This window comes from Pseudorca crassidens, chromosome 3 (genome assembly GCF_039906515.1).
Source record: "Pseudorca crassidens isolate mPseCra1 chromosome 3, mPseCra1.hap1, whole genome shotgun sequence".
Taxonomy (NCBI): Eukaryota; Metazoa; Chordata; class Mammalia; order Artiodactyla; family Delphinidae; genus Pseudorca; species Pseudorca crassidens.
Window position 1 is genome coordinate 118,663,210 of NC_090298.1, and position 25,105 is coordinate 118,688,314.

The window sequence follows — 25,105 nt, forward strand, 5'->3', positions numbered from 1 at the left end:
CACACATTAATTACTAATGAGTATAATTTTTGGAAATTTGAAATTTCATTCTATGAATTGCTGTTAATTTCCTTTGAATTTTTTTTAAGTTATTTATTTATTTATTTTTGGCTGCGTTGGGTCTTCATTGCTGCACGTGGGCTTTCTCTAGTTGTGGCGAGCGGGGGCTACTCTTCGTTGCGGTGTGTGGGCTTCTCATTGCAGTGACTTCTCTTGTTGCAGAGCACAGGCTCTAGGCGCGCGGGCTTCGGTAGTTGTGGCACGTAGGCTCAGTAGTTGTGACTTGCGGGCTCTAGAGTGCAGGCTTAGTAGTTGTGGCGCACGGGCTTAGCTGTTATGCGGCATGTGAGATCTTCCTGCACCAGGGCTCAAACCCGTGTCCCCTGCATTGGCAGTTGGATTCTTAACCACTGTGCCACCAGGGAAGTCCCTGAAATTCTTTTTTGATTGAGGTCTTTTTGTAGCTTTGAATCGGGTTTTTTTGAGAACACTGGCTGTCTCTGGAGTTTTAGGCTGTGTGCCTGTTATGGTCATTTTTCTGCTCAGCTTCATGAGGAAATCATTAAACACTGGACAAGTTGATCAGACTTGTGGGTCATCTGGACTCACGGAGGCTCTGCACTAGTGTGAGAGGATTAGCCTGCCACCTCAGCTAAATACTGAATCCAACGAGTGAGCATCTAGTGGCTACATCCCTTCCTGTTGAGGAGATGGGTAAGGGAGAAAACACTTGGCAGCCGTACTCCCAGACCTATAGCATTGTCAGCAAAGTCATTTTTTAGTAGTAGAGGGTTCTCGTTTACATTAGAATTTCATTATTATACTTACTGCTTTTTTGTTCAGAGAAAAAAAAATTGGAGTTAATCAAATATGATAATCATAAAGCCATTCATGTGGTTGCCTGCTTTAGAAGGGAATTTTAAAATTTTGACTGGAATTTTGGAGAGCCCACCAAGTATTAATTTTATCATAAGCACCACCAGCAGGTGGCAACAGTTCCCATGTTATAAATGCAATAACTGGTTATGACAGGAGTGTACTTGGTTATAGAAGCAGGTTTATTTCTGGGATTTTAATTTTCCTCATTGTGTGTCATTATAGTCTGTTACACACCTTGGTAGGTAGAATAGCATCAAATGAGACAAGCAAGGCAGGAATAGCAGTATTACCAAAAACTGTAAGGCCACTTAAAACTATTTGAACCATAGTTGGCATCCAATTGTGATGTGACATTAAAGTGTCACTCCTGATAGTAGCACTTGCCTGCAACCACTGAAGTAAAGAAATTAAGTTATAGCTGAAGCTGCTAAGTAAGACAAGGAATTGTAACACTGTGGTGCCCTCTCATACTGGTAAGAGTAGCCAAATAGTCTGTTCCCTGAACTTTGGCTCATTAAAAAAAACATCGGCCTGCAGGCCAGGTTGAGAGTTTGTGGTCAGAAAGCTGTTTATGGTACTATCAACTTTCAGCACCCATAGTCTGTTCTTTGCACAATTATTCAGGCAGCCCGAAGATTTACCACTCCAAGTAGTCCCGTATTTCTCAGAGCCAGGGGTTGCTTTGGAGGATATTGTGCACATTGAAAATTTAGTGAGATTCTGATGCCACAGTTGGTAAGTATAAAGTCAGCACAGTTATTGCTTTTCCTTGGCTCTTTTTAATTTTTTTCATTGAATCAACAAACTAAACTAATATTAATATAACCTAAATGCATATAAACTTAAAAGGTGATTGTGTATCTTATTTTCGATCCCGTTCCACTTCTTGTAACCTACTGTGTTTCCTAGTATTCATTTACTCATTTAACGAATATTTATTGAACACCTCACAATGGGCCTTACTATTTTTCTAGGTGCTGAGAATGTAACAGTGATTAAAGCAGGTATAAATCTCCCTGCCCTTGTAGAACTTAAATTCTGGTGGAAGGAGACAGACGCTAAGCAAATCATATGGTTTATCAGAAAATAAGCACCACAGAGAGAAGCTGGGAGAAGGAATAAGGTGTTGGGGGAAGCAGAGTGATGTTGGAATCTTAAAGAGTGGAGAGGAGTTCATCAACATAGCACTTGAACAAAGGCTTGGCAGTGTGGGAGTGAACCTTGTGGACACCTGTGAGAAGAGAGTCGAGGCAGAGGGAACAGCAGGGGCAAAGGCCCTTGGGATAGGAGCATGTTAGAGGGCTCCAGGCACCGTGTGGTAGCCAGTAAGGACTTAAGCAGGCTGAGGAAGGGAGAATTTTAAGAGGTGGGATGGGAGTGGGTGGTGCTACATACTGCATAGGGCCTTGGGTGAACTTTGGCTTCTACTCTGCGATGGGAGCCTTTGGAGGACTTTGAGCAAAGTGTGATAGGGTCTGACTTAATGTTTCAGGGGAGCAGGGTGAGCAGGGACAGAAACAGACCAATTAGGAGACTACTGCAGTGACTCAGGTGAAAAGTACAGATGGCTTGGACAAGTGTACCAGCACTTGGAGTCTTGACAAATGTTCAGATTCTGTACTTCCTTGAAGGTAAAACTAATAGGATTTGCTGATAGATTGGATATACAATGTGAGAAGGTGAGGCATCACAGTCGATTTCTAGGTCTTTTTGAATAGTTGAGATGGAGAAACCTATAGGTAGCAGAGGTTTGCCGGTGAAGATCAGGAGTTGAGTCGTGGACAGATGAGTTTGAGATGTCTGATAGTTATTTCAGTGGAGATGTTCGGTAGGCAGTTGGATATTCTAGTCCAGGGTTCAAGGGAGAGATTCGGGCTGGAGATATAAATATGGGAGTCAATGTATAGATTGTATTTAAAGCCATGAGACTGGATGAAAGTACCAAGAGAGTGAGTTTTAAGAGAGAAGAGGTCCAAAGACTGAGCCCTGGGACACTGCAAATGCTAAGAATTCAGGGTGATGAGGAGGAACCAGCAAAGGAGACTGAGAGTGGCCAGTAAGGTAAGAAAACCAGCACAGTGTGATGTCCTGGAAGCCATGTCAAATTTGAAGGAAGGAGGGGTCGGCTTTGTCAGGTACTGCAAATGGATCAAATAATATGAGCTCTGAGCACTGACTTGGCAATCAGTGTAGAGGTCATTGGTGGCCTTGACGAGTGCTGTTTCACTGGAGGGGAGGTGAAAATCTGGAGTGTGTTTGAGAAAGAACGGGGTATCTTCACAATAAAAAAAGCTGAACAAACTGAAAATCAGCTTTTCTTCGATCCATCAGAGAACTGAGGTCACAGGGCAAACTTCCACAAAAACTAGAAAGACAGGAAAATGCAGAAAACACAGATCAGCTCACCCAAAGTCGAAGTTGCTTGAGGCAATAATTAGGATTTAAATGAATTGCTAGGGCGCTGAGTGTGGATTCATTTGAGAGTTTAAAACTCTGGGGAGCAATTTGTAACAAGTATCAAATTATTACAACTTAAAACAGGAACAAGAAAACTCCTGGGAGTTTTCCTTAGGGGGCCCCCACGCTTCTGTGGGTTTTACCTCCAGGAGCTGGATCATGTTCCCACTGTGAAGATGGCAGAGGAATCCCCTCTTGTTGGGGGAACGGGTGGCCCCAGGAGGTGGGGGTGGGGTGGGAGGAGTAACCATTTGGAAATACACCCAGAGCTTTGCTTCCAGGCAGAAGCCTGCCCTCAAGGAAAATTACTTTGCTGGAGTCTTCTGTGATCTAGGGGAAGGGCATTTGGATGGTGTGAGCCCTCTCTAGCCTTCCTTGCTCACGTAAGTGGGGAGGAAAAAAAGGCTAAGGAACTTCTGTAGGTCTCAGCCCAGAGATTCTAGCCCAGTAAAATAAAGCAGATTTAACCATAAGATTATAGAATGCTTCTCCCTAATACTATATCATCTATAGGGCTCCAGTGTTATAACAGTGGATTACAGCTCTTGAAAGAGTTGAAAGACACAGCCTCTATTTTAAGGAGTTTCTAGGGAAACCCAAAGACAACAGGGGAGACAAAAACAAAAGACACTGAAGAAAATTGAAGCATCTGACACCTACAGGAGACATTAAAACACAGCCTAGCTGCTAGCCAGATAAACATAAAACCTCACATTAATGGCCCATTTATCTCAGTTTCTATTACCCAGTACCTCATGTCCAACTTTCAATAAAAAATTACAAGGATGCTAAGAGGCGGAAAAAAATAATCTGAGGAGATAAAGCAAGCATCAGAACCAAACTCAGACGTGGCAGAGATTTTCGAATTATAATGGGAATTTAAAATAACCCAGATTAATATGATAAGGTCTCAGAAAAAGTGGACAACATGCAAGAACAGATGAGTAAGCAAAAGAAACTCTAAGAATTGAAAGAAATGCTAGAAATAAAAACATTCTAACAGAAATGAATGTTTTTGATGAGCTCATCAGTAGACTGAACACAGCTGAGAAAAGAATCTTGCACTTGAAGATATGTCAATATCTTGAAATGTCCCAAACTGAAATTTAAAGAGAAAAAGGAATGAAAGAAAAATAGGTACAGAATATCTAAGAACTGTGAGAATTGCAAAAGGTGTGTAACGTGCATAATGGGAATACCAGAATAAAGAGAGAACTAGGGGAGAGAGATTGGAGCCGGAGTATAGGTAATTCCAGAAATTTTGCTTATTGAAAAGGGTATCAGAGAATGAAGCTATTACAGGAGGGGACAAACAGGGTAAAGAGATTTGTTTTTAAAGCTTGCTTTGTATTCTGGTAGGGGTGATCCAGGAAAGAAGGAGTTTGATGCTGTAGGTGCGAGAGGAGAGTCTTGCTGGAGCAATGCCCTCAAGGAGGCAGGAGAAGATGGGATCTAGTGCACAGAGGGTGACAAGAAAAGGGCAAACAATGAGGGCAGGGCTGGCAGGCGGGTGTATGTGATGGTGGGAACTTGTGGAAGTTCTTTCCGATTGCTTCTATTTTCAAGGTCATCAGCTCAGAGAAGAACTGGAGGAAAAGGGATTAGAGTCTTGAGACATTATGAATTAGGTCTCTCTAAGTAGACCGAATGGACTAGGGGAAAATAGTTGGTGTTAAGGGCACCCTTGAGATCCAAATTACTATGTTGTTTTATTTACCCATTATTTCATAACCCAGGATTCTATCACAATATGTCTTACTGGAAACTTATGCATGCTTCACTAGCATCTCAGCACAGTAGGGATTTTAGTTCCCAGGAAGGAGGCATCACAAACTATCCCAGAGAGGGATGGAGAATCAGGATTGCTACTTTATATTGGAGGGTCAGGGAAGATCTCTCTGATAAATGACATTTGAGCAAAGACCTGAGGAAGTAAGGGAGTAAGCCATAGATAGGGGCGGGTAGATAGTGGGCTAGACTCTTGTATCCATCTGTTCTTTATAAACAGACGTATTTAATAGGAGAGGTGACACCCATTTATGTCAACATGCTGCTTGTTTTTATTAAATGTAATGAAAATTTAAGCACATTCCATCCACCCTTCCTGAACAACTTCCTATACAACTCCATGTATACTTAATGTTACCATTTCCTTTTTGAGTGTCACACTTGGGGTTTTACAGATAGATTCAATTTGTTCCACTTAGCTGTATTTATTTATTTTTTTTAAATTTTGTTGGAGTATAGTTGATTTATTTACAATGTTGTGTTAGTTTCAGGTGTGTAGCGAAGTGATTCAGTTTTATCAATACAGATACATATATTCGTTCTTCTTCAGATGCTTTTCCCATATAGGTTATTATAGAATATTGAGTAGAGTTCCCTGTGCTATGTAGTAGGTCCTTGTTAGTTATCTATTTTATATATAGTACTGTGTGTATGTTAATCCCAAGCTCCTAATTTATCCCTCCCCCCAACATTTCTCCTTTGATAATAATGTTTGGTTTTGAAATCTGTGAGTCTGTTTCTGTTTTGCAAATAAGTTCATTTATATCATTTTTAAAAATTAGATTCCACATATGAGTGATATCTTGATATTTGTCTTTCTCTGTCTGGCTTACTTCACTTGGTATGATAATCTCTAGGTCCATCCATGTTGCTGCAAAATGGCATTATCTTGTTCTTCTTTTATGGCTGAGTAATATTCCACTGTATATATGTACCACATCTTCTTTATGCATTCCTGTCGATGGACATTTAGGTGGCTTCCATGTCTTGGCCATTGTAAATAGTGCTGCAATGAACACTGGGGAGCATGTATCTTTTCGAATTATGGTTTTCTCCAGATATTATGCCCAGGAGTGGGACTGCTGGATCATATGGTAGTTCTATTTTTAGTTTAAGGAACCTCCATACTGTTCTTTATAGTGGTTGTACCAATTGACATTCCCACCAACAGTGTAGGAGGGTTCTCTTTTCTCCACACCATCTCCAGCATTTACTGTTTGTACTTTTTTTTAAAAATTAGTTTTATTTATTTTTGGCTGCGTTGGGTCTTTGTTGCTGTGCGTGGGCTTTCTCTAGTTGCAGTGAGCAGGGGCTACTCTTCGTGTGGTGTGCGGGTTTCTCATTGCGGTGGCTTCTCTTGTTGCGGAGCACGGGCTCTAGGGTCGCGGGCTTCAGTAGTTGTGGCTTGTGGGCTCAGTAGTTGTGGCTCACAGGCTCTAGAGCTCAGGCTCAGTAGTTGTGGTGCACGGGCTTAGTTGCTCCACGGCATGTGGGATCTTCCCAGACCAGAGCTCGAACCCATGCCCCCTGCATTGGCAGGCAGATTCTTAACCACTGTGCCACCAGGGAAGTCCTGTTTGTAGACTTTTTGATGATGACCATTCTGACTGGTGTGAGGTGATATTGTAGTTTTGATTTGCATTTCTCTGATAATTAGTGGTGGTGAGCATCTTTACATGTGCTTTTTGGCCATCTGTATGTCTTCTTTCATTTAGCTGTATTTAATATTTCTTTATTGATCAAACTGTCACAACCTGGCCAATAGGAGTCTCATTAAACAGGCTGCTTTGTCCTCTCAGTACTGCCTCGGACATTTTTGAAAGCATCCTTGTTTTCTGGGAACAAGATATTCCAGGACCACTGTGATCCCTGCCCCCAAAACATATAATTTCTCCTCTCCAAGAAGCCCTGAGTGGTATCAGAGGCCCAGTCTGGCCCAGGAGTATACATCCCACTTGATCTGCATAAGAGCTGGTTGTAGCAGGACGACACGGCTGTTGGGCCACCAGGGAAACTGGCCTGGGAAAGACAGATCTTTTTTTTTTTAATCATTATTATTATTTTAATTTTTATTGGTGTATAGGTGATTTAATGTTGTTACTTTCTGCTGTACAGTGAAGTGAATCAGTTATATACATATATCCACTCTTTTTAAGATTCTTTTCCCATGACAGATCTTTTTAAGGTCCTGAGTTCATACAGACATCTCCAGCTTAGCTGTCATCACTAAATCCTTTCTCATTTCGTTCTAATATGATTTTTTTCCTATTAACATATGTACTTAAAATGTAATCCCTTCTTTACCGGATAAACAAAATGTGGTATATCCATACAATGGAATATTCTTCAGCAATAAGAAGGAATGGATGCTTGCTACATGTCATATGGGTAAGCCTCAAAAACATTATGCTTAGTGAAAGAAGCCAAAGAAGATCCAAAAGATGTCTGCTGTATGATTCCATTTATATACGAAATGTCCAGCAAAGGTAAATCTATAGGGACAAAGTAGATGAGTGGTCACCTGGGCTGGGGTAGGAGTAGGGAGCTTTGGGGATGATAGAGAGGGACTGTGGTGAGGAATTGTACAACTCCATAAACTTAATAAAAATCATTGAATGTATATTTAAAACAGGTGAATTCTATGGGAATGTAAGTTATCTTAATACAGTTCTTAAAAAAGTAAACCCTTGGGGCTTCCCTGGTGGCGCAGTGGTTGAGAGTCCGCCTGCCGATGCAGGGGACGCGGGTTCGTGCCCCGGTCCGGGAAGATCCCACATGCCGCGGAGCGGCTGGGCCCGTGAGCCATGGCCGCTGAGCCTGCGCGTCCGGAGCCTGTGCTCCGCAACGGGAGAGGCCACGGCAGTGAGAGGCCCGCGTACCGCAAAAAAAAAAAAAAAAAAAGTAAACCCTTCTTTCAACTTCTACTTATACCTCAGTTGGTTACGTTGACCCAAGATGTTCCATTATATTGACTTTTTTAACTAAAAAAAAACCCATAAACCTGTCTTCCATACCTTGCAGTTGATACATCCCTCCTGGTCACAAATCTGCCTTATTCTAGTTAACAGTCATATCTTCATTTGGACGCCAAGTAGAGCCAGAATCGGATACTTTATTGCTCATCTGTTCATTCCTACCATTTTTTCACACAGGCACTTCATTTTTATGAAATATTTTGATTATTTTCCCCTCGGGTGATTGAAGAAGATCAACAGTTGCTATGATTGTGACTTCCTGCCGAGCTGCTGTGAGGAGTGAGTATGAAGCTTTGCTCGCTAGCTATTCTCAAAATACATAAATATCAACCCAAACCAGCTTCTGACCTTTGGGGGTGGAAGTCCACAAACAACACATCTTACGTGAAAATACTGGATTTAATAGAAAATATTGTAAACAAGTCCATTGATCCATTAGCTTAAGACAGAATGACAGCACAATCACGTATAAAAGCTAAAGGTGAAATGCTGGTACCAAACACAGCACTTAAAGAGAGGCCTGAGCCAGGCTCCGAAAGGTCTTTCCCAGAAATAGAGGCAGCAGCAGCTTCAAATGGGCACAGAGATAGGGAGGAGGAGGCAGCATCCAAACCATCAAGGCAGAGGAGTAAAAGAAGGCAGAGCAGTGGACAGCTTGTGAACAAGGGGTGAAGGATAAAGGAGCAAAAGCACTGTATTTCCTGATGTTCTGGGAACATCAGACCATGCCACACGAACCTGGGAGGGTTAGAAGGGCAGGGTATTTTCAGTGGGGAAAGGACATTAGGCAACTTTAGAAACAGTTGGTGTGTTTCTTGGCACTCAGCTCTTAGGGATGTAGAACATGTCACTCGTGTGTTGTTTCTAACTCAACTAAGCTGCTTGCCCTGGCTCCATCACCTTGACTGAACACAACGCTGAACTTGACAGTATCTGCTGGCCCTGTGGACTTATGAAAGAGCACGTATGAGAGGTGCCACAGTGAGACCTTGGAACAAAACACAGGGCTCTGGTGGGAAAAGCGTTTCCGCCTTCCTCCTGGTGCTGGAAGGTCCCTGATGGAGGGGAGTTTGACGTGGCTGGGCCCCTTGAGGCTCTGAGTTTATCAGCAAAAGCCTTCTTCTTAGTCCTACCCACCCAAATCCTCCCTCAAGGAGTCCTCTGAGTTCACAGAAAGGCCAACTGAAAGAGCAGTAAAAACTGGGGAAAGAAAGTAAGGGATAGTTTCCTTCCCATGGCACTTGTTACTGACCAGAGGGACTGCTTCCTTATACTGGTTCTAGACATTAAGAGTGTTTGTTCCTTAATCTAAAACAGTGATTCCCAAATAAGGGGCAGGCCTGCTCAAGAGGGGCTCTCAGGACTCTCCAAAGAGGTTTTGTCCCATATACATAAGCCCCTAACTCCCTCCCAATTGAGAATCAGTGCACATAATGATAGAACTTACTAGCAGGAGTGTATTGTACACGTGAACAGTGTCAGAGACAGAGCAAAAAGTTAAAAACCCCTAGTCGGGCCAACATCAAAATTATGGAGTGATTTTTTTTTTTTTTTTTTTCTGATTAACAGTAAGTTACAACCAAGTAGCTAAACTCCATGACTGGACTCCACGCTGCATAGCCAAGAATAATAAGTTCACCCACTTATCTGGGGTAACCGTACTAGATTAAAGAAATACAATTCTGTCCTCCTAAAGACAATTTCCAGAAAGACCTGCCTGTCCCAATGAGGTACTTGGCACTAGGATTAGCACAGGCTAATCACTGTATGGTTTCTTAGAAGACTGGCTTTTCTCTGTTTCTTTCTCTTTGATACTGTACAAGGGATCCACCAACTTGTTATGAACAAGCATTAAACCTACAAAAAATTAAAAACAAAAGTCATTAATGCAGGTAGAGGCAGAGTTCCATGATTATCAACAGTAACATCCAGGAGCTCTCAAATTTTGTCCTAGAACTGATACTCATCATCTTTCGTCTGTGGGCCCAAACGATAAACACCCTAAGAATAGGAAAAGAATTTGTTATTCCTAATGAATGCTAGAATCCATGGGACTGTTATAAATTCGTCTCTAGGAGAGTTGGCCATTATAAGGTTAATCTTGGGCTTCCCTGGTGGCGCAGTGGTTGAGAGTCCGCTTGCCAATGCAGGGGACACGGGTTCGTGCCCCGGTCCGGGAGGATCCCACATGCCGCGGAGCGGCTAGGCCCGTGAGCCATGGCCGCTGAGCCTGCGCGTCTGGAGCCTGTGCTCCGCAATGGGAGAGGCCACAACAGTGAGAGGCCCGCGTACCGCAAAAAAAAAAAAAAAAAAAAAATCTTTTCATCAAAGAACAAATTCCTAATTTGCCTGCTCAGTAAATGAGGATTTTCCCATAAGTTTATTTAAAGCAGTGAGTGTCCGCTTTAAGTAGAAGAAAAAAAGATGTGCATGACAGTTCGGTGCCTTGACTACAAGGAAAAGGCCTGTACAAGATCTGGAAAGATAAAAAACCTGAGGCTCAGTATCGCTGCAAGGAGATTACCAAACTGCCCTTGAACTACCACTTTCATTTCATTCTCTTTCCTCCTCCTCAGAGCAAACAGGTCTCTAGAAATGGACCCTTAAATAGTCATGGATGGAAGAGAAAACTGTATTCTGAGAGGAGGGTTTGATTTTATTAAAATCATAGTTGTCAAAGTGGCCAGAGCATGCAAGCTAGATCCACTCCTCTCTCCTGGCACACCTGAACTTGGCAACCTACTCCCTGACCCACCCCACCCTCACCTTTGAAATACTTGACGGTCTTCACTTTCAACTCCAGGGTGGCATCCTCGTCGCACACAAACACCGTGCGGGGATGCTGCTGGAAGGCAGACACGGTCCACATGTGGTTCACTCCCTCCTCGATGGCCTTGTATAGAGCAAACGCCTTGTGAGCACCCGTGATGAGGATCATCACCTGGGGATCAGAAAACAAGCCTGTGATGGAGGAGAAGGAGCAGCGGAACGGGGAGTCTAGACACCTGAATCCTGGTGGCCACCCAGGACAATCGTAAGGACTGTTGTTGTTATGTGTCATTGTAAGTCGTTAGCACGTGGCACGCTGCTCCACGCTCTGTGTGCTCTGTCACACAAGTAGCCTGAGATGGGGAGCACTGTTATCCCCACATTCTAGGATAAGGGAGTGGACTCTGTGATGGGGGTTTCAGTAACTTGCCCCAGGTCATTTCTAACCCAGAGTCCATGCTCTTGACCACCACATGATAGTGCCTCCTGGCACCTTTGATGATGACCGTGAAAGTGCCCTGGGAGCAGATGTGCCGTACATACAGAGGCCCACGCCTTATCCCAACGGTTCTGACACTGGGTCCCGGGGCCGCTAGGTTGGGTGAGTTTCCACAGTGGCAAACTGGAAAAAGACGAGTCCTGATTTGCGCCTCCAGGGAGGCCTTGGAAGCAATGGTGAGAGTTATCTGTGTGGCTGCTAAGGTTGAATGCCAATAAAGCTGCCCCTTAATCTGGTCACTTTCAGTTCAGAGTATTAGACCTGCTCATGTGACTTGGAGTAATGCTTCTTGTTTAAGTAAAACAGGCACAGACTCCCCTCAACACTTAAAATATCGAGAATGTTAAGTGTGGGAATTCCCTGGCAGTCTAGTGGTTAGGACTCCTTGCTTTCACTGCCGAGGGCCTGGGTTCAATCCCTGGTCAGGGTACTAAGATCCTGCAAGCCGTGAGGCACAGCCAAAAATAAATAAATAAAATAAATAATTTTTTTAATTAAAAAAAAAAAAGAATGCTAAGTGCCAGAAAGTGATTATCAAGAACTCAGCATTCCAGATATCCTTTCATTGTAATTCACTTCTGCCATGGAGTTGTGAGCAGGATTTACTGTTCCTTTCTTGAAATGAGAAAACAGAGGCATAGAAAGAATGTGACTCTTTGTTCAGGACCCCAGAACTCGTTTTAAAAAAAAGAATTTCCAGATTTCCATCCCCAGGTCCTTTCTGCACACCACAGGAAGAGCCCTCAAACTGTAGTGTTTATAAGATGCAAGGCCAAAAACAGCAGAATGACCTCCCTAGGTACTGATTCAAGGTTACCCAACAGAAATTGCTGCCATTGCTTATTTCACAAAAAATCACTTTAGACAGGGAAACTTTTTCAATGATTTACATGTTTGTTTACAGACTTGGGCAAAGAAACCTAAAGCTAAAATGTCTGTAGCTGCTTCCCACTGAATATATCAGAAAGGAAGAGAAAATGCTTCTAATGAAAGTAAGGAAATTGGAACTACAAAAAATTCAAATGATACCCAAATTTCTATAGAAAGACTCAATTCAGTTCAAGACACTATTTCAATCACACTTCTCCACATTTATGACTCCCTGAGCACAGGGCTATAACCACAAGCATCCTGCGGTTGCAGGGGGAGCTCCCTTCAAGCAGTGGCCTCCACCAACTGCAGGGAACCAGAGGGCCCCTCTCAGTACCTGGACAGGTACAAATTCATATTCTGATATTAGTGGTGCTGGGTAGGCAGAGACCAGGAGCCTGTGGCCTCCTGGGCAGTCAGTGCTGAAAAGGTTTCACCTCACACTGGGAAGAATGGTTACTTCCAGAGAGGAAGGACGGCAGTGATAGGGTCAGTTGGGATTTTAGCCTTATTTACAATGTCTTCATTTTTAATAAAATGGATTCAGGTGGTACCTGTATAGTTGAAATTAACAGCAAAAAGCCAAGTCCAGCCCCCCTTGTGCCCTTACCTCTCTAGCATCCATGACAGTGCCCACACCCACCGTCAGGGCCATGGTGGGCACCTTGGCGAGATCTCCATCAAAGAACCTAGCATTGGCCAGGATGGTGTCCATGGCCAGCGTCTTCACACGGGTCCTGGACACCAGACTGGATCCCGGCTCGTTGAAGGCGATGTGTCCATCAGGGCCAATGCCTGCCCAGAAGAGACAGGGCAGCCCTGTCAGTCCCAGGGATCCAAGATTTCAAGAACGGACAATCTCTCCTTCCCCACCTGGGGTCTGAAAAAAATCCTTGAAAACCAAGCATATGATCTTCCCCTCTCATTTCTAGCTGAGGCACACACAGACATTGTTAACTTGCTGCCACCCTCAGAAAGCTAAGTACGGAGCAATCCCAAAAGCTTCTGCCCCCCAGATCATCCAAGTGTAACTTCTCTCTCTCCTGCCACTTCTCTATCCCTGCTGGGATGGAGTCACACCGAAGAAAACATACACAGGGCCTGGAAAGGGGCTGCCAAGTTTATAAGATCTCAGAACATGAGCACTCCTAGCCATTTCCTCCCCACCTGGAAGTAAAGAAGGGTTAAATCTGGAGCAGTCAAAGACTGTTCGACTTCAGCCTCCCACCCCCACCCCCCATGGGGGACTCCAGAGGCCTTGACAGATGGAAGTGTAAGAGGGCAACTCAGGGCAGGGACAGGCATAAACCTGAGAGCGGGATACCCTAGGTCCCCACCCTCTCTCCACTGCTCTGGCTGGCTGACCCTGGGCAAGTCACAAAACTTCTCTGGGGTTCAATTGCTATTTTTAGCATGCAGGGGCTGATGGTGGAATCTTCTGGAACTACATGAGTCTGTGATTATGTTTAACTAAGTCCCATGACTGATCCATAAAACCTTGTCTGAGGAATAGAGAGAATCTTGGAGTCCAAATCCAAATCCATCGATTTACAGACAAGGCATCAAATTGCAGAAAGAGGAGATGCCCCAGATCACAAAGTTTCTGAGCGGCAGAGGCAGGGCAGGGCACCAGGGCTCCCACTCTGTGCCTTCCCTGGTGCCTCAGGCTAATGAGTGACCCCACTGTCACTGGTGCAGAGAGAGGGAGCTGTTTGCAGACAGGCATGGGTCTTGTCCCCTTCTCCTATGTTCCAGCCACCCTGGGTTTGCCCTGGACATCTGCTGCGGTGTCGAGCTCACCTCCGACAAACAGCTCAATCCCACCCGCAGCCTTGATCTTCTCCTCAAAGGCATCACACTCAGCCTGAAGGTCAGCTGCATTCCCATCCAGAATGTGGGTGTTTTCTGGGTGGATGTCAATGTGCTTGAAGAAGTTGTTCCACATGAAGGAGTGGTAGCTCTCCGGGTGGTCTCGACGAAGGCCTGTGGGGCCATGGCTGCACTCAGTCATGCCAGGCTGAGCAAGGGCACCCTCCCAAGGATGGCAGGATACTCCCAGGCCCCAGAGACACTTTCAGGGAAGAGCCCATCGGGGAGCCTTGGGCAGTAGCCCTCTCACCCCCAGCCACTCGGAGTAAGCTGAGCTGGTGTCCTTGTGCCCATGACCATGGGCCTGGGCCCTCATTCTGATCTCCTTTTCACAAGAGAATGGCTGGAGGCCAGGATCAGTCTGGACCTCTGGAGGTGGGCTAGCCTCTGCGGGGGAGGGCTGGGCCCATCAGGAAAGGAAGCAAGAACACCCCTTACCCTGTGCCTCCCACCTCACCATTCACCCCCCCATTACACCCTGCTCAGCCTGAACCCCAAGTGGAACACCAAGTGGTTGGAGAGAATTATCTCAGAGCTTCCAAAAAAAGATTTTTTTCAGTTAAGAAGAAAAACAGTGTTTAAAGTGCATGTTTCAGGGGCCTGAGGAGCGGGGAAATGGGCAGTTGATTTTTAATGGATAGTTTCAGTTTTGCAAGATGAAAAGAGTTCTGGAGATTGGTTGCACAACAGTGTGAATCTACTTAACACTGAACTGTACACATAAAAATGGTTAAAATGGTAAATTCTATGTTACGTGTAGTTTACCACAATTAAAACCATTACAAAATGATGGTGGAGGTGGAGAGGGTGACAGAAGCCCAAGGTGCCACTTTTCATCAGTGGAAAGGACACCAGTCTCAGCTCCCTTCCCAGTATACTTGGCAGGAAGGGGACTGGAAGATGAACAGTAGAGAGAAAGTCCAGACACAGACACTGGTGTGAGGGGGAGCACACACCCCAGCCATGGGACCCCAGATCCCCTTTGCAGCCATTTGTTCCGGAAAGAAATGGCATGGAGTTGGGGACGAGGCAGGGGAGGAGATATGCTGGAATTCATTAAGTGCTTGCTCTGATCAAGAAGCTTCCACACCTGTTATATCACTTAATGCTTTCAGCCCATGAGGTCAGCTTTATTAGCCTCATGTCATAGCTGAGTGAACCAAGGCCTGGAAGATACAGTATCACCAATTGAGCCTACCCCCAAATGCCACTGGTTCCCTGAGACCTCCCCCGTCCTCTCCTGGGCCGATCCTGTGAGGGGAGGAGTACGATTCTCCCAAGACTCACCCACATACTCGTCCATGTTGAAAGTCTTCACATATTTGAAGGACAGGTCTCCATTCTTGTAGTATTCAATCAGCTTCTTGTAGCAGCCAAGTGGGGTGCTCCCTGCAAGAGAGGCCACAGCCATGAACCCCCTTCAGCCCCCAGCTCCTGGAAGCCCAGAGGGCGCCCGGGAATGAATCAGGGATGCTCCACCAGGAGAACCTGTCAGACCTGACAGAAACAAATCAGATCTGAAGTCCTGCCCAATGCTCAATCCCAACTGCCATCCGTTAAGTGCTGGTTTAATGCCTATTTCCCCCCTAGACTGTAAGCTCCAGGAGGGAAAGGGCTGTGTCTTGTCTTGTTCATGGCTGAATCCCTAGCATTCAGCACACTGATGATTGAAATGACTGTGATTAGCACCTCAGTGAATGTCAGACTTAATTACTGACATGACATTCCCTGAGCAACCAGTACGTGAGAGGTACGTGATGGGGATGCAGAGAAGTGAGAGACACAGCAGCCACCCTGGAAGAGCTCACTGTTTAGGAGTGGGGACACGAAGCAGTAATGTCGGCTGTGGTACAGGCTAGCCTGTGGGTTTGGGGAAGACTTCCCCTCGGAGCAGCAAACCCGAGCTGAGTCTCATTAAAAAGTCAGTCATAAAACCCGTAAAAAGGCAAGAGGACTGCTGTCGATTAAGAAACTAAATATGCATGAAGCCTGACTGGACACTGGGATTAATTTTTTTTAAAAACTCTAAAAAAATGTGGACAATTCGGGGAAAAAATTTAATATAGTCTATATATTAGATGATATTATGAAATGATTTTTAATTTTCGTAGGTATTATAATAGTATTGTGGTTATATAAGAGAATGTCCTTATTCTGAGGAGATATGTACTAAAGGATTTAGAGGTAAAGTGTCAGGATCTCTGGACCTTGCTTTCCAGTGGCTTATAAGAAATGTGTGCGTGTATGTGTGTGTGTACAGACAGAACATGAGACACAAGAGATGAAAGCAAATGTGGCAAAAGGTTAACAATTGGTGAATCTAGGTAGATGGTACTGTACTATTCTTTCAGCTTTTCTGAATGCATGAAACTTTTAAAAATGAAAGGATGGAAAGAAAAAAGCCCCACCCAGATCAGATCATTGTTTTCATAACCCACTAATGGCTTTTCATTTCACTCTGAGTTATAATCAGTCCTAACAAAGGCTCTATATAACCTGGCCCCTGGCTAACTCTCTCCCCAGCTAGGAATCCTGCTTCAAGCAATTCTACCTCAGGGCCTTTGCACATGGTATTTGTTGCAACGCTCTCCTTCAGGTATCTGCATAGCTAACTCACCTCTTTAGGCCTTTACTCAAATGTCACTTTCTCAGAGAGACCTTCCCTGCCCCCATATCCAACACTGTAACTCCCACCTCTGCCTAAACACTCTCTAGCCCCTTTCCCTGCTTCATTTTTCTCCTTCCCTCTTATCACCATCTAACATACTCTATATTTTGCTAATTCACTTGTTTATTATCTGTCTCTCCCACCATAATTCAAGCTTTAGGAAGGCAGGAATTTGTGTTCTTTTTATTCACTGCTGTATCCCTGGCACCTAGAACAGCTTGGCATACAGCAGGTATTCAATAAGTACCTGCTGAATGAATGACAGTGGCAGCCCCATCCACACAAAATAATCAGCCTATCCCTGTGACATGGTCTTAGCCATGGCTGAGCCACACAGCTTCCCTGTCCTCCCCCTGAGCTTCATCATGTCCATTTTCCAAACTTGTAGCCTTCCCATCAATTCTGTGAGCTTCCACTGTCTAGCCAATAAATTCCTTTTCTGCTTAAGTTAGCCAGAGTCGGCTTCTGTGGCTTCCACCCAGAGCCCTGAGGGTGCTTCAACTAACAGTAGGAATGTTCCAAGGAACCCATATGGAAATGCTGTGCTGGTTCAAGTGTGATAGTCAGGAAGGGGCCAGGTCTTGGAGGACCCTGAACACCACTCTGAGGGGCTTGGATCTAATTTTGCAGACGATGGGGAAATGGGGAGGGGTTTCAGCAGAAGCCCAGACTCTGACCCAGGGTGGCTCCACAGTTAGAAAACAGGATGTTAGCACAGCCCCGACACAGTCTGAGACGCTGGTGGTTTCACCAGATACCTACCTGAATATACTGTTCCCACAAACCGCTAGAGCAGAGGTCGGAAAACTTCAGCCCACAGGCCAGATCTGGCCTGCTGCCTGTTTTTGTAGAGCTCATAAATTAAGAGTAGTTTTTACACTTTAAAACTTTTTAAAAACCAAAAGAATATTATGATATATGAAAATTATATAAACTCAAATGTCAGTGCCGGCGGACATCCATGCTCATTTCTGGATTGTCTATGGCTCCTTTTGAGCTACAAGGGCAGAGTTAAGTAGCTGCAACAGAAAGTGTATGGCCAGTGAAGTGTAAAATATTTATTATTTGGCCGTATACAGAAAAAGCTTGAAGACTCCTGCAATAGTGGATTGGTCACTGAGGCAAATCCACCCCACTTCTGAAAGAAAGAATCAGAACATTTGCCTTGAAAAACTGGGTTTAAAATATCCTCCCATAAAGGCAACATTCTGATTTTTTCCCCAAAGAAACTAGGACTGTTTTTCACTTAGGTCCTGTGTTTAACTAAGCCTTACAGAAAATGCGTTGAGTGACTATCTTCTCAATTCTCCCAAGGATGGTGCTTAGTTAGTAGCACTCTAGATGCAGAGAAGAGAAATTAATTCATTACATAAAACGTATGCCTTAAGGTATTAGGACTTAATTCTGTTAAGGAGACTTGACTGACAGGGCTGGCTTAGGATATAGCCTAAAAATCAAAGTTTTTCCTGCCTAACCAAGATCCCTTCTACTCCAGGACTCTTCAGGAGCAGGCAGCAACAAACCAGCCCAGAGGAAGCTGGGTCCTCTCTTTCGTATTTCCGGGGGCAGGGGAGTCGTTCACTCATAGGGCCAGTACCTCAGAGCCCTCCTTGCAGTCCCTTGGCTGAATGGGCCTACCTACCTGGCCCCTTATAAGCCCATAATGCCCTCGCCCACCCTCCCCATCCCACAACGCACCAGTAGGGAGCCCCAGGGTGAAGTACTTGTCTGGCCCTGGGTTAAACTGGATGATGCGGTTCCTGATGTATTTGGCTGCCCACTCACTGGCCTGAGAATAGTGGTCCAGGATGATGAGCTTCATCTTGTCCTGCAGGAGTAGGTGACAAAAGGAATCAGTGGTAAGGGGTAAGGAGAAAGGGGTGGAGGGGAGAAGCCCTTCTCTCCATGCTGTCTGAGCCCAGAAGGGGAAGTTCACAGAGCATCGACAGGCTGGGCCAAGTGCCTCCACTACCCACCGGGAGGCGCTGCTGTGGGACAGACCTGGGTTCCAATTTCGGTTCCTCCATTGATCAACTGCAGGACCTTGGTTAAGGACCCAAGTTCTTTGAGCTTGTTTTCTCTTACGGGAAAATGGGGACAACAGCACCTACCTGACAAATTTCATGATGGTGAATGTGAAATGAGAAGATGCATGTAAACCACATAGTATTCAATATAACATGTTGGCTATCCTCTTGCAGCTCGACCCAGGCCCCCCTTCCCCACCCCTCGACAACCCCCACCTGGCTAGATACTCTACTGTTGAACTCTTCCTCAATAAATAGAGAGGTCATGGGATCATCTTGGCTCACTAGAGCAGGTGGAGGCCTGGAGAGGTGTGTTCTTTCAGTACCAGAGAGGGGCGCTCCCAGCGGCCTGCCTTGCTTTGCAGATCTTGTTTCCCCCAAGGAACACGCGGCAAAGGTAATCGCTCTGGAAGGAGGGCGTTTAGTCCTCCCCGCCGCACTGCGGTCAAATCAGAGTGGGAAGGCCAAGGCTGAGGTGGCCGGATCCGCGGTCCGTGGGGTACAGGAGTTTTTCCCCCACCCCAATGGCGATCCCATCGCCCCTCCCGGGGAGGGACCCGAACGGATCGCTGGGGGTCCCGGCCCCAGGTTGCCGGAGGCTGGGCAGCGCCCGGACCCCCGCCCGCGAGGAGGGTCCCCGCGGACCCCGCTCCCCACTTACGCGGACGCTTCCCGCGGCTGATGCAGCGACTGCGCTGGCGGCCCCGCCCCGCGTGGGTCATGTGGCTGCAGGTCACGCGGTGCCGCGCTCTGCCCGCGGGGCTGACTTCTAGGGGCTGCGGCTCCAGGGAGGGCTCTGCCCGGCGGGCCAGGGGCTCCCATTTTCTTAGCACAGGGGCTGTGTAGGCCCCGGAAAAGCCGTGGGGGGCGGGGCTTGGAGACTGGTTTGGTGGAGGAGGGAGACTTGGGAGGGGTCCCAGGTCGCTCCCAGGGATGCAGTCCCCAAGGCCGGGGGCTGGGGCAGGGTTTTCAGTGCTGGGGGTGGGGCGCGGGAGGAAGAGCAGACTCGCTTCCTCTAGGGCTGGGCTTGGCTCTGCCTTCAGTTTATTTTTTTAGATATCATTTATTTACCTAGTTATTGCTGCTTTTTTGTTTTAAATATAATTGGATTTTTTCTACCTTAAAAAAAAAAATCCATCTTTGCAGCAGTATGAACTAGAGAAAAATGTAGGTCCCTGGTCTCCTCTACTTCCCACCCTAAGGTAATCATTGCTAACAGGTTAGACTACATCCTCAGTGATTTTTCGTGAATATCCTTACATTGTATTTTACAGAAATGAGAACACACCACACGTGTGGTCCACAGTCAGCTGGGCAACCACATCCTGCAGTTCCCGTGACTTGGTTCGCCTCTTCCTTGGGCCTCGCTGCGACTCCGGAGCAGCTTGAGAGAGTGGGCTTCTAATGGTGAGGCCCTGATGAGCCCGGGCGGTGGAGCTAACACAGTTAGAGGGACTTGTTCTTTGGCCTCAGTGTTGGTGTAGGTGTCTTTTGTTTTTCTGTTTTTTTAAATTCAGTTAGAAATCTCATCTTAGCCTGAGGATTGCAGATGTTTCACAGTGAGGTTCCCATCCCAATCTCCAAACACTTCAGATGATACCTTCAGGTCTGCAGCACTTGCCCTCAGATGGTACAGGAAGTGACTTCATGGGACCTAATTGGGTCTGTTTCCCCAGAGTTACCCTTTCTGTAGGGAACTAATGCAGGTGTCTGTTAAGCCTGGAGGCTCTTGATTTTGCATGCGGACTAATCAGGAAGGCCTGGGTTTAAATTCTGGTCTTGCCAATATCCATTTCTTGAGTGAGTGACTCAAGCCAATGACTCAGCTTCTCCAGCTCTTCATTTTCTTATCTGGAACTTGGGAATTGAGTGGAAATTACGTAATAGTGACCTCATGTAGCTGTTGTAAGCATTAAATGAAAACCAGTGGGCCCTCCATATCTGTGGTTCCAAATGCACAGATTCAACCAACCTCAGATGGAAAATATTCAAAAAATAATTCCTGAAAGTTCTCAAAAAGCAAAACTTGAATTTGCTCTGTGCCTGGCAACTGTTTACATAGCATTTACGTTGTATTAGGTGTTATAAGTAGTCTAGAGGTGATTTAAAGTATATGGGAAGATGTATGTAGATTATATGCAAATACTGTGTCATTTTATGTAAGATTTGAGCATGCATGGATTTTGGTATTTGTGGGGGTCCTGGAACCAATTTCCTGGGGAAACTGATGGCTGACTGTGTTAGCATATCATAGCATGGCTAGCCATGTTACCAATACCCCTTATTTCCTCCTACCCTCCTTACAGCTCTCTCTCTCTAACCCTGAAATACTCTCTACCCTAACCTTCTGCCCTCCTCAGGCTCCTCCCACTCCATGCCTCAGTTTAAACTGTTACCCATACCCATCCTTCCATCCTCTTGTTTTGGAACTAAAGTTGGCTAACTAAAAGAACTGTGAGTCCCTCCCCACCCCAGGTTTTTTGCTTGTGAGTTCATCTATGCAGTCTCTGTTCCTTTTCCTTCCTTCCTGTGGTGAAGGCAGATGTGATGCCTGGAGCTGGGGAAGCCATATTATAACTATGAGGCAATAAGCATGAAGGTAGAGTGGAGGATAGAAGGAACTTAAGTCCTTGATGTTTGACAAGTGCTAGACCTCTACTTCTGGACTTCCTCTAAGGAAATAACAAATATCCGTGTGGTATTTATTTAAGCCACTGCTGGTAGAGTTTTCTGTGTCTTGAGATTAAAAACATGACTCACTGTTACAGCAGATGACTCAGGTCTTCCTTGGGGTTTATGCTGGTATTGTGGGGAGATACCTTTCTTCTACAGGAATTTTGAGCTGTGAAATCCAGGAAAGCTTAGAGCTGCCAGTGAGGAAAGTAGAAACAATAGAAAAGAGATACAAAGCCCTGTGACATCATTTGAGCTGCCTAGATCTAGCCATGTCCAAAGCCAAATATACTCTGTTGGGTTTAAGTTGGGTGAATGAATGAGGGAGTATAAAAATAATATCTTTTCTTCCCTGAGGCTAGTTAGGGGAAACTCTGGGAGAATATTGAGTTATCTATTGCTGCATAACAGATTACCCCAAAACTTAATGGCTGAAAGCAATAATTACAATAAGAGCTAAAAAGAAATGTGCTGTCAAGCCATGAAAAGACCTGGAGGAAACATAAATGTGTGTTACTGAAAAGGCTACATATTGTAATATTCCAACCCTATGACATTCTGGAAAAGGCAAAACTATGGAGACAATAAAAAGATGGTTGCCAGGAGTTAGCAGGGAGGGTGGGATGAATAGGTAGAGCACAGAGGTTATAGGGTAGTGAAACTATCCTGTATGGCACTGTAATGGTGGATACACGTGGTTATACTTTTGTCTGAACCCTGGAATGTACAAGAGTGAACTCTGATGTAAACTATGGACTTTGGGTGATTATAATGTATAGGTTTGTCACTTGCAACAAGTGTGCCACTCTGATCAGTATATTGAGCGAAATCTCATGAGAGACCCAGACCCAGAATCACTCAGCTAAGTCAGTCCTGAATTCCTGACCCACAGAAGCTGTGAGATAATAAACATTTGTTGTTTTAAGCTGCTAAATTATAAAGTCATTTGTTATGCTGCAATAGATAACACACTCAGGAAAATTCCATAGGTGGGGTAGGTGTTAAGCAGGGGATTCAACCCCTGTTTCTCTCCCCTGTGCATGGAGGTGTGTCATCTGACCCACCAGAGACTCCATTCCTCAGACCACACATTCCCACGTTGTGCTGCCCTCTGCCATGTTTGTGGAATCCCCTGCCAAGGCTTCTGCTGAGCCTGTCTTCCTGTTACTTGCTGTTTTCTAATTATCTGAGGCCATGTCTTACCTTCACTCCCTGTAGCTGTTTCTCACTGATCTTTGCATTTCCCATACCACCTAGCTCACTACCTTGCACGTAAAAGCCAAAGCCCCACATGTTTCAGAGCACTGGCTCTGGAGCCCATTGGGTTCAGATGCTAGATCAACCACTTATTAGCTGGGGTACTTTCTTAATCTCTGTGCCTCAGTTTCCTCAACTGTAAAATAGGGAGAGTAATGGTAGCTACTTCATAGGGTTGTTTTGAGCATTAAAATACCTTGTCACGTGGAAAGCATTTGAAACTATGCCTGACACGTGGCAGCTGCTCCATAAATATCACTTATTAGATTGAATCATACAAAAATTGTCATTTTTCTGGGTCAAAAAACTAAATATTGGCAATTTCACATAGTTTAATCTCATATTATTATTTCTATCCTTTCACCAGAGTTATATTCAAAGAAACAGTCCGGCAACCCAAAACACTTACAATTGTTGGTAATGTCTCTAGAAGAATGTTAAAGACAATCCAAATCAGAACCCAGAGCACCTCTTAAAATTCTCCTTGCCTCATTCTTTTTACTGTTACCAGGAAACCTTTTCCACTGCTCATTCTAAACTCCTAACTAAAAAAATCTCTGCCCCAACACCCCATCCCACATAACCAGCCAAAGTAGGTGACTACCTTGCCCATCCTTCAACTTACCTCCATTCTTTTCCTTACAGTAAATTTCTCTTTTTTGATGCAGGCACCTGGGTTTGGCTTCCCAGGTGTCTCTCTTTTCCTCTCTCTCATTGCAAAAACCTAGACATGATACTGCCCAAAACTGGCTTCCTAGAGAGCAGAAGAGAGGGGAGAGGCTGAGAAGGCAAAGGTGAAATTCCTTCTTTCTTTTAAAAAAATTTTAATTATGGTAAAAACATACAAAGTTTACCATCTTAACCATTTTTAAGCATCCAGCTCAATAGTGTTAAGTACATTCATGTTGTACAACCAATCTCCACGACTCTTTCCTCTTGGCAGACTGAAACTCTAAACCCATTAGACAACAACTTCTCCATTTCCTCCTGCCCCGAGTCCCTGCAGCCACCGTTCTACTTTCTGTCTCTATGAATTCGATTACTCTAGTTCCCTCATATATGTGGAATCATGTGGTATTTGACTTTTGCAACTGACTTCAGTTAGCACAGTGTTCTCACATACATACATAGATACATACACACACATACATACGTACATACTATATTATTTTATCCATTCATCTGTCCATGGATACTAAGGTTGCTTCTACCTCTTGGCTATTGCAGAATTCCTTTTAAATGGGGAAATATGAACAAATTTAGTAATTTCAGGCTCCTTCACAAGGGGAAGACAATGTAATAAACTGCATGATTGTGTTGTTCAAATGTTAAATGGGGAAGCAGGTCACGGCCCCAAGAGAGCCACATCGGTCAGAGCCGGACAGACTTGGGTGGCATATCCAGGAATGGATGCCAGAGCCACACTGGCTTTGAATTCCAGCTCTACCACTTACCGATTGGTTAACTTCTGGGAAGTCAATTTCTCTCTGACTAATTGCTTCGTCCATGAAATAGGAAAAATAACACCTACCTTATTGTATGGACTATTATTGCCAAGAGTAGTTACCTCAGGGGAGGAATAAATGATTTAATACATGTAAGGCACTGAGAACGGTGCCTGGCACTGAGTTAGCTGTCACTAAGGGATCATTATTATTACTAGGGTTTTGAGATGGTCCTTGAAAGAGAATCAGGGTTTGGTCGCTGAAGAGGAGGAGGGTGGCATTACAGACAGGGATGATCAGAGGCAGGAATGGACTGAGGCTGGGTGAGTACTGTTTCCAGAGTTAAGAAACAAAAACACAGGATATCCAGTTAAATTTGAATTATGGCTACTTGCCTGTGCATATGTACTTTGAGATAAAAGAAAAATATCGCATGACATACTTATTCTAAAAGCAAATTTTGGGGAATTACCTGGTGGCGCAGTGGTTAAGAATCTGCCTGCCAGTGTAGGGGACATGGATTCGATCCCTGGTCCAAGAAGATCCCACATGCCGCGGAGCAACTAAGCCCATGCGCCACAACTACTGAGCCTGTGCCCTAGAGCCCGCAAGCCACTAAAGAGCCTGCGTGCCACAACTACTGAAGCTCTTAATCTTTGTTTTGCAGGATTTGCTTATAAAATTCCTCAAAGTTACAGTCTGTGTTTTATTTACATTTTGATACGATTTCTTTAGGGGTCACGTCTAACTTATTGTGTTCTTGGCCGTTGAACATTCACTAATGAGAAATCGTGCTCAGCGTTAGCATTATGAGCCAGTATATAGAACTGGCTGGTCATAAAGTTAACAACTTGTCATAAAGTTAACAACTCTGAGAATTACTCTTCAAATTTCATTGGTTGAAGCCCATAATAAAGTCTTTCACAGCA

The 25,105-nt window shown here is 44.9% G+C and overlaps 1 protein-coding gene and 1 long non-coding RNA gene across 4 annotated transcripts in view; one reads left to right on the top strand and one right to left on the bottom strand.

The window, feature by feature from the left end:
* The first annotated feature begins 262 nt into the window (after positions 1-262).
* The window catches only part of LOC137221821 (uncharacterized), a 91,182-nt gene continuing 66,339 nt past the window's right edge, over positions 263-25,105 (top strand). Inside the window, exons 1-3 of the long non-coding RNA XR_010942151.1 lie at positions 263-8,378; positions 10,903-19,198; positions 20,076-20,208. This is a non-coding gene — a long non-coding RNA (uncharacterized lncRNA). The remainder of the gene's footprint in view (positions 8,379-10,902; positions 19,199-20,075; positions 20,209-25,105) is intronic.
* GNPDA1 (glucosamine-6-phosphate deaminase 1) lies at positions 8,480-19,588 on the bottom strand. 3 transcript variants are annotated; one of them, XM_067732110.1, is made up of 8 exons: positions 19,463-19,481; positions 18,776-18,885; positions 18,473-18,602; positions 15,394-15,495; positions 14,038-14,220; positions 12,848-13,032; positions 10,866-11,040; positions 8,480-9,956 (listed from the first exon to the last, which is right to left on the bottom strand). In XM_067732110.1, exons 3-8 carry the CDS (start codon positions 18,594-18,596, stop codon positions 9,856-9,858), a joined length of 870 nt encoding a protein of 289 aa, XP_067588211.1. In that variant the 5' UTR covers positions 18,597-18,602; positions 18,776-18,885; positions 19,463-19,481; the 3' UTR covers positions 8,480-9,855. The 3 variants fall into 3 exon arrangements, with proteins under 3 accessions (XP_067588211.1, XP_067588210.1, XP_067588212.1); XM_067732109.1 differs by lacking the exon at positions 18,776-18,885 and adding an exon at positions 19,128-19,240 and having other exon boundaries at positions 19,463-19,480; XM_067732111.1 differs by lacking the exon at positions 18,776-18,885 and having other exon boundaries at positions 19,463-19,588.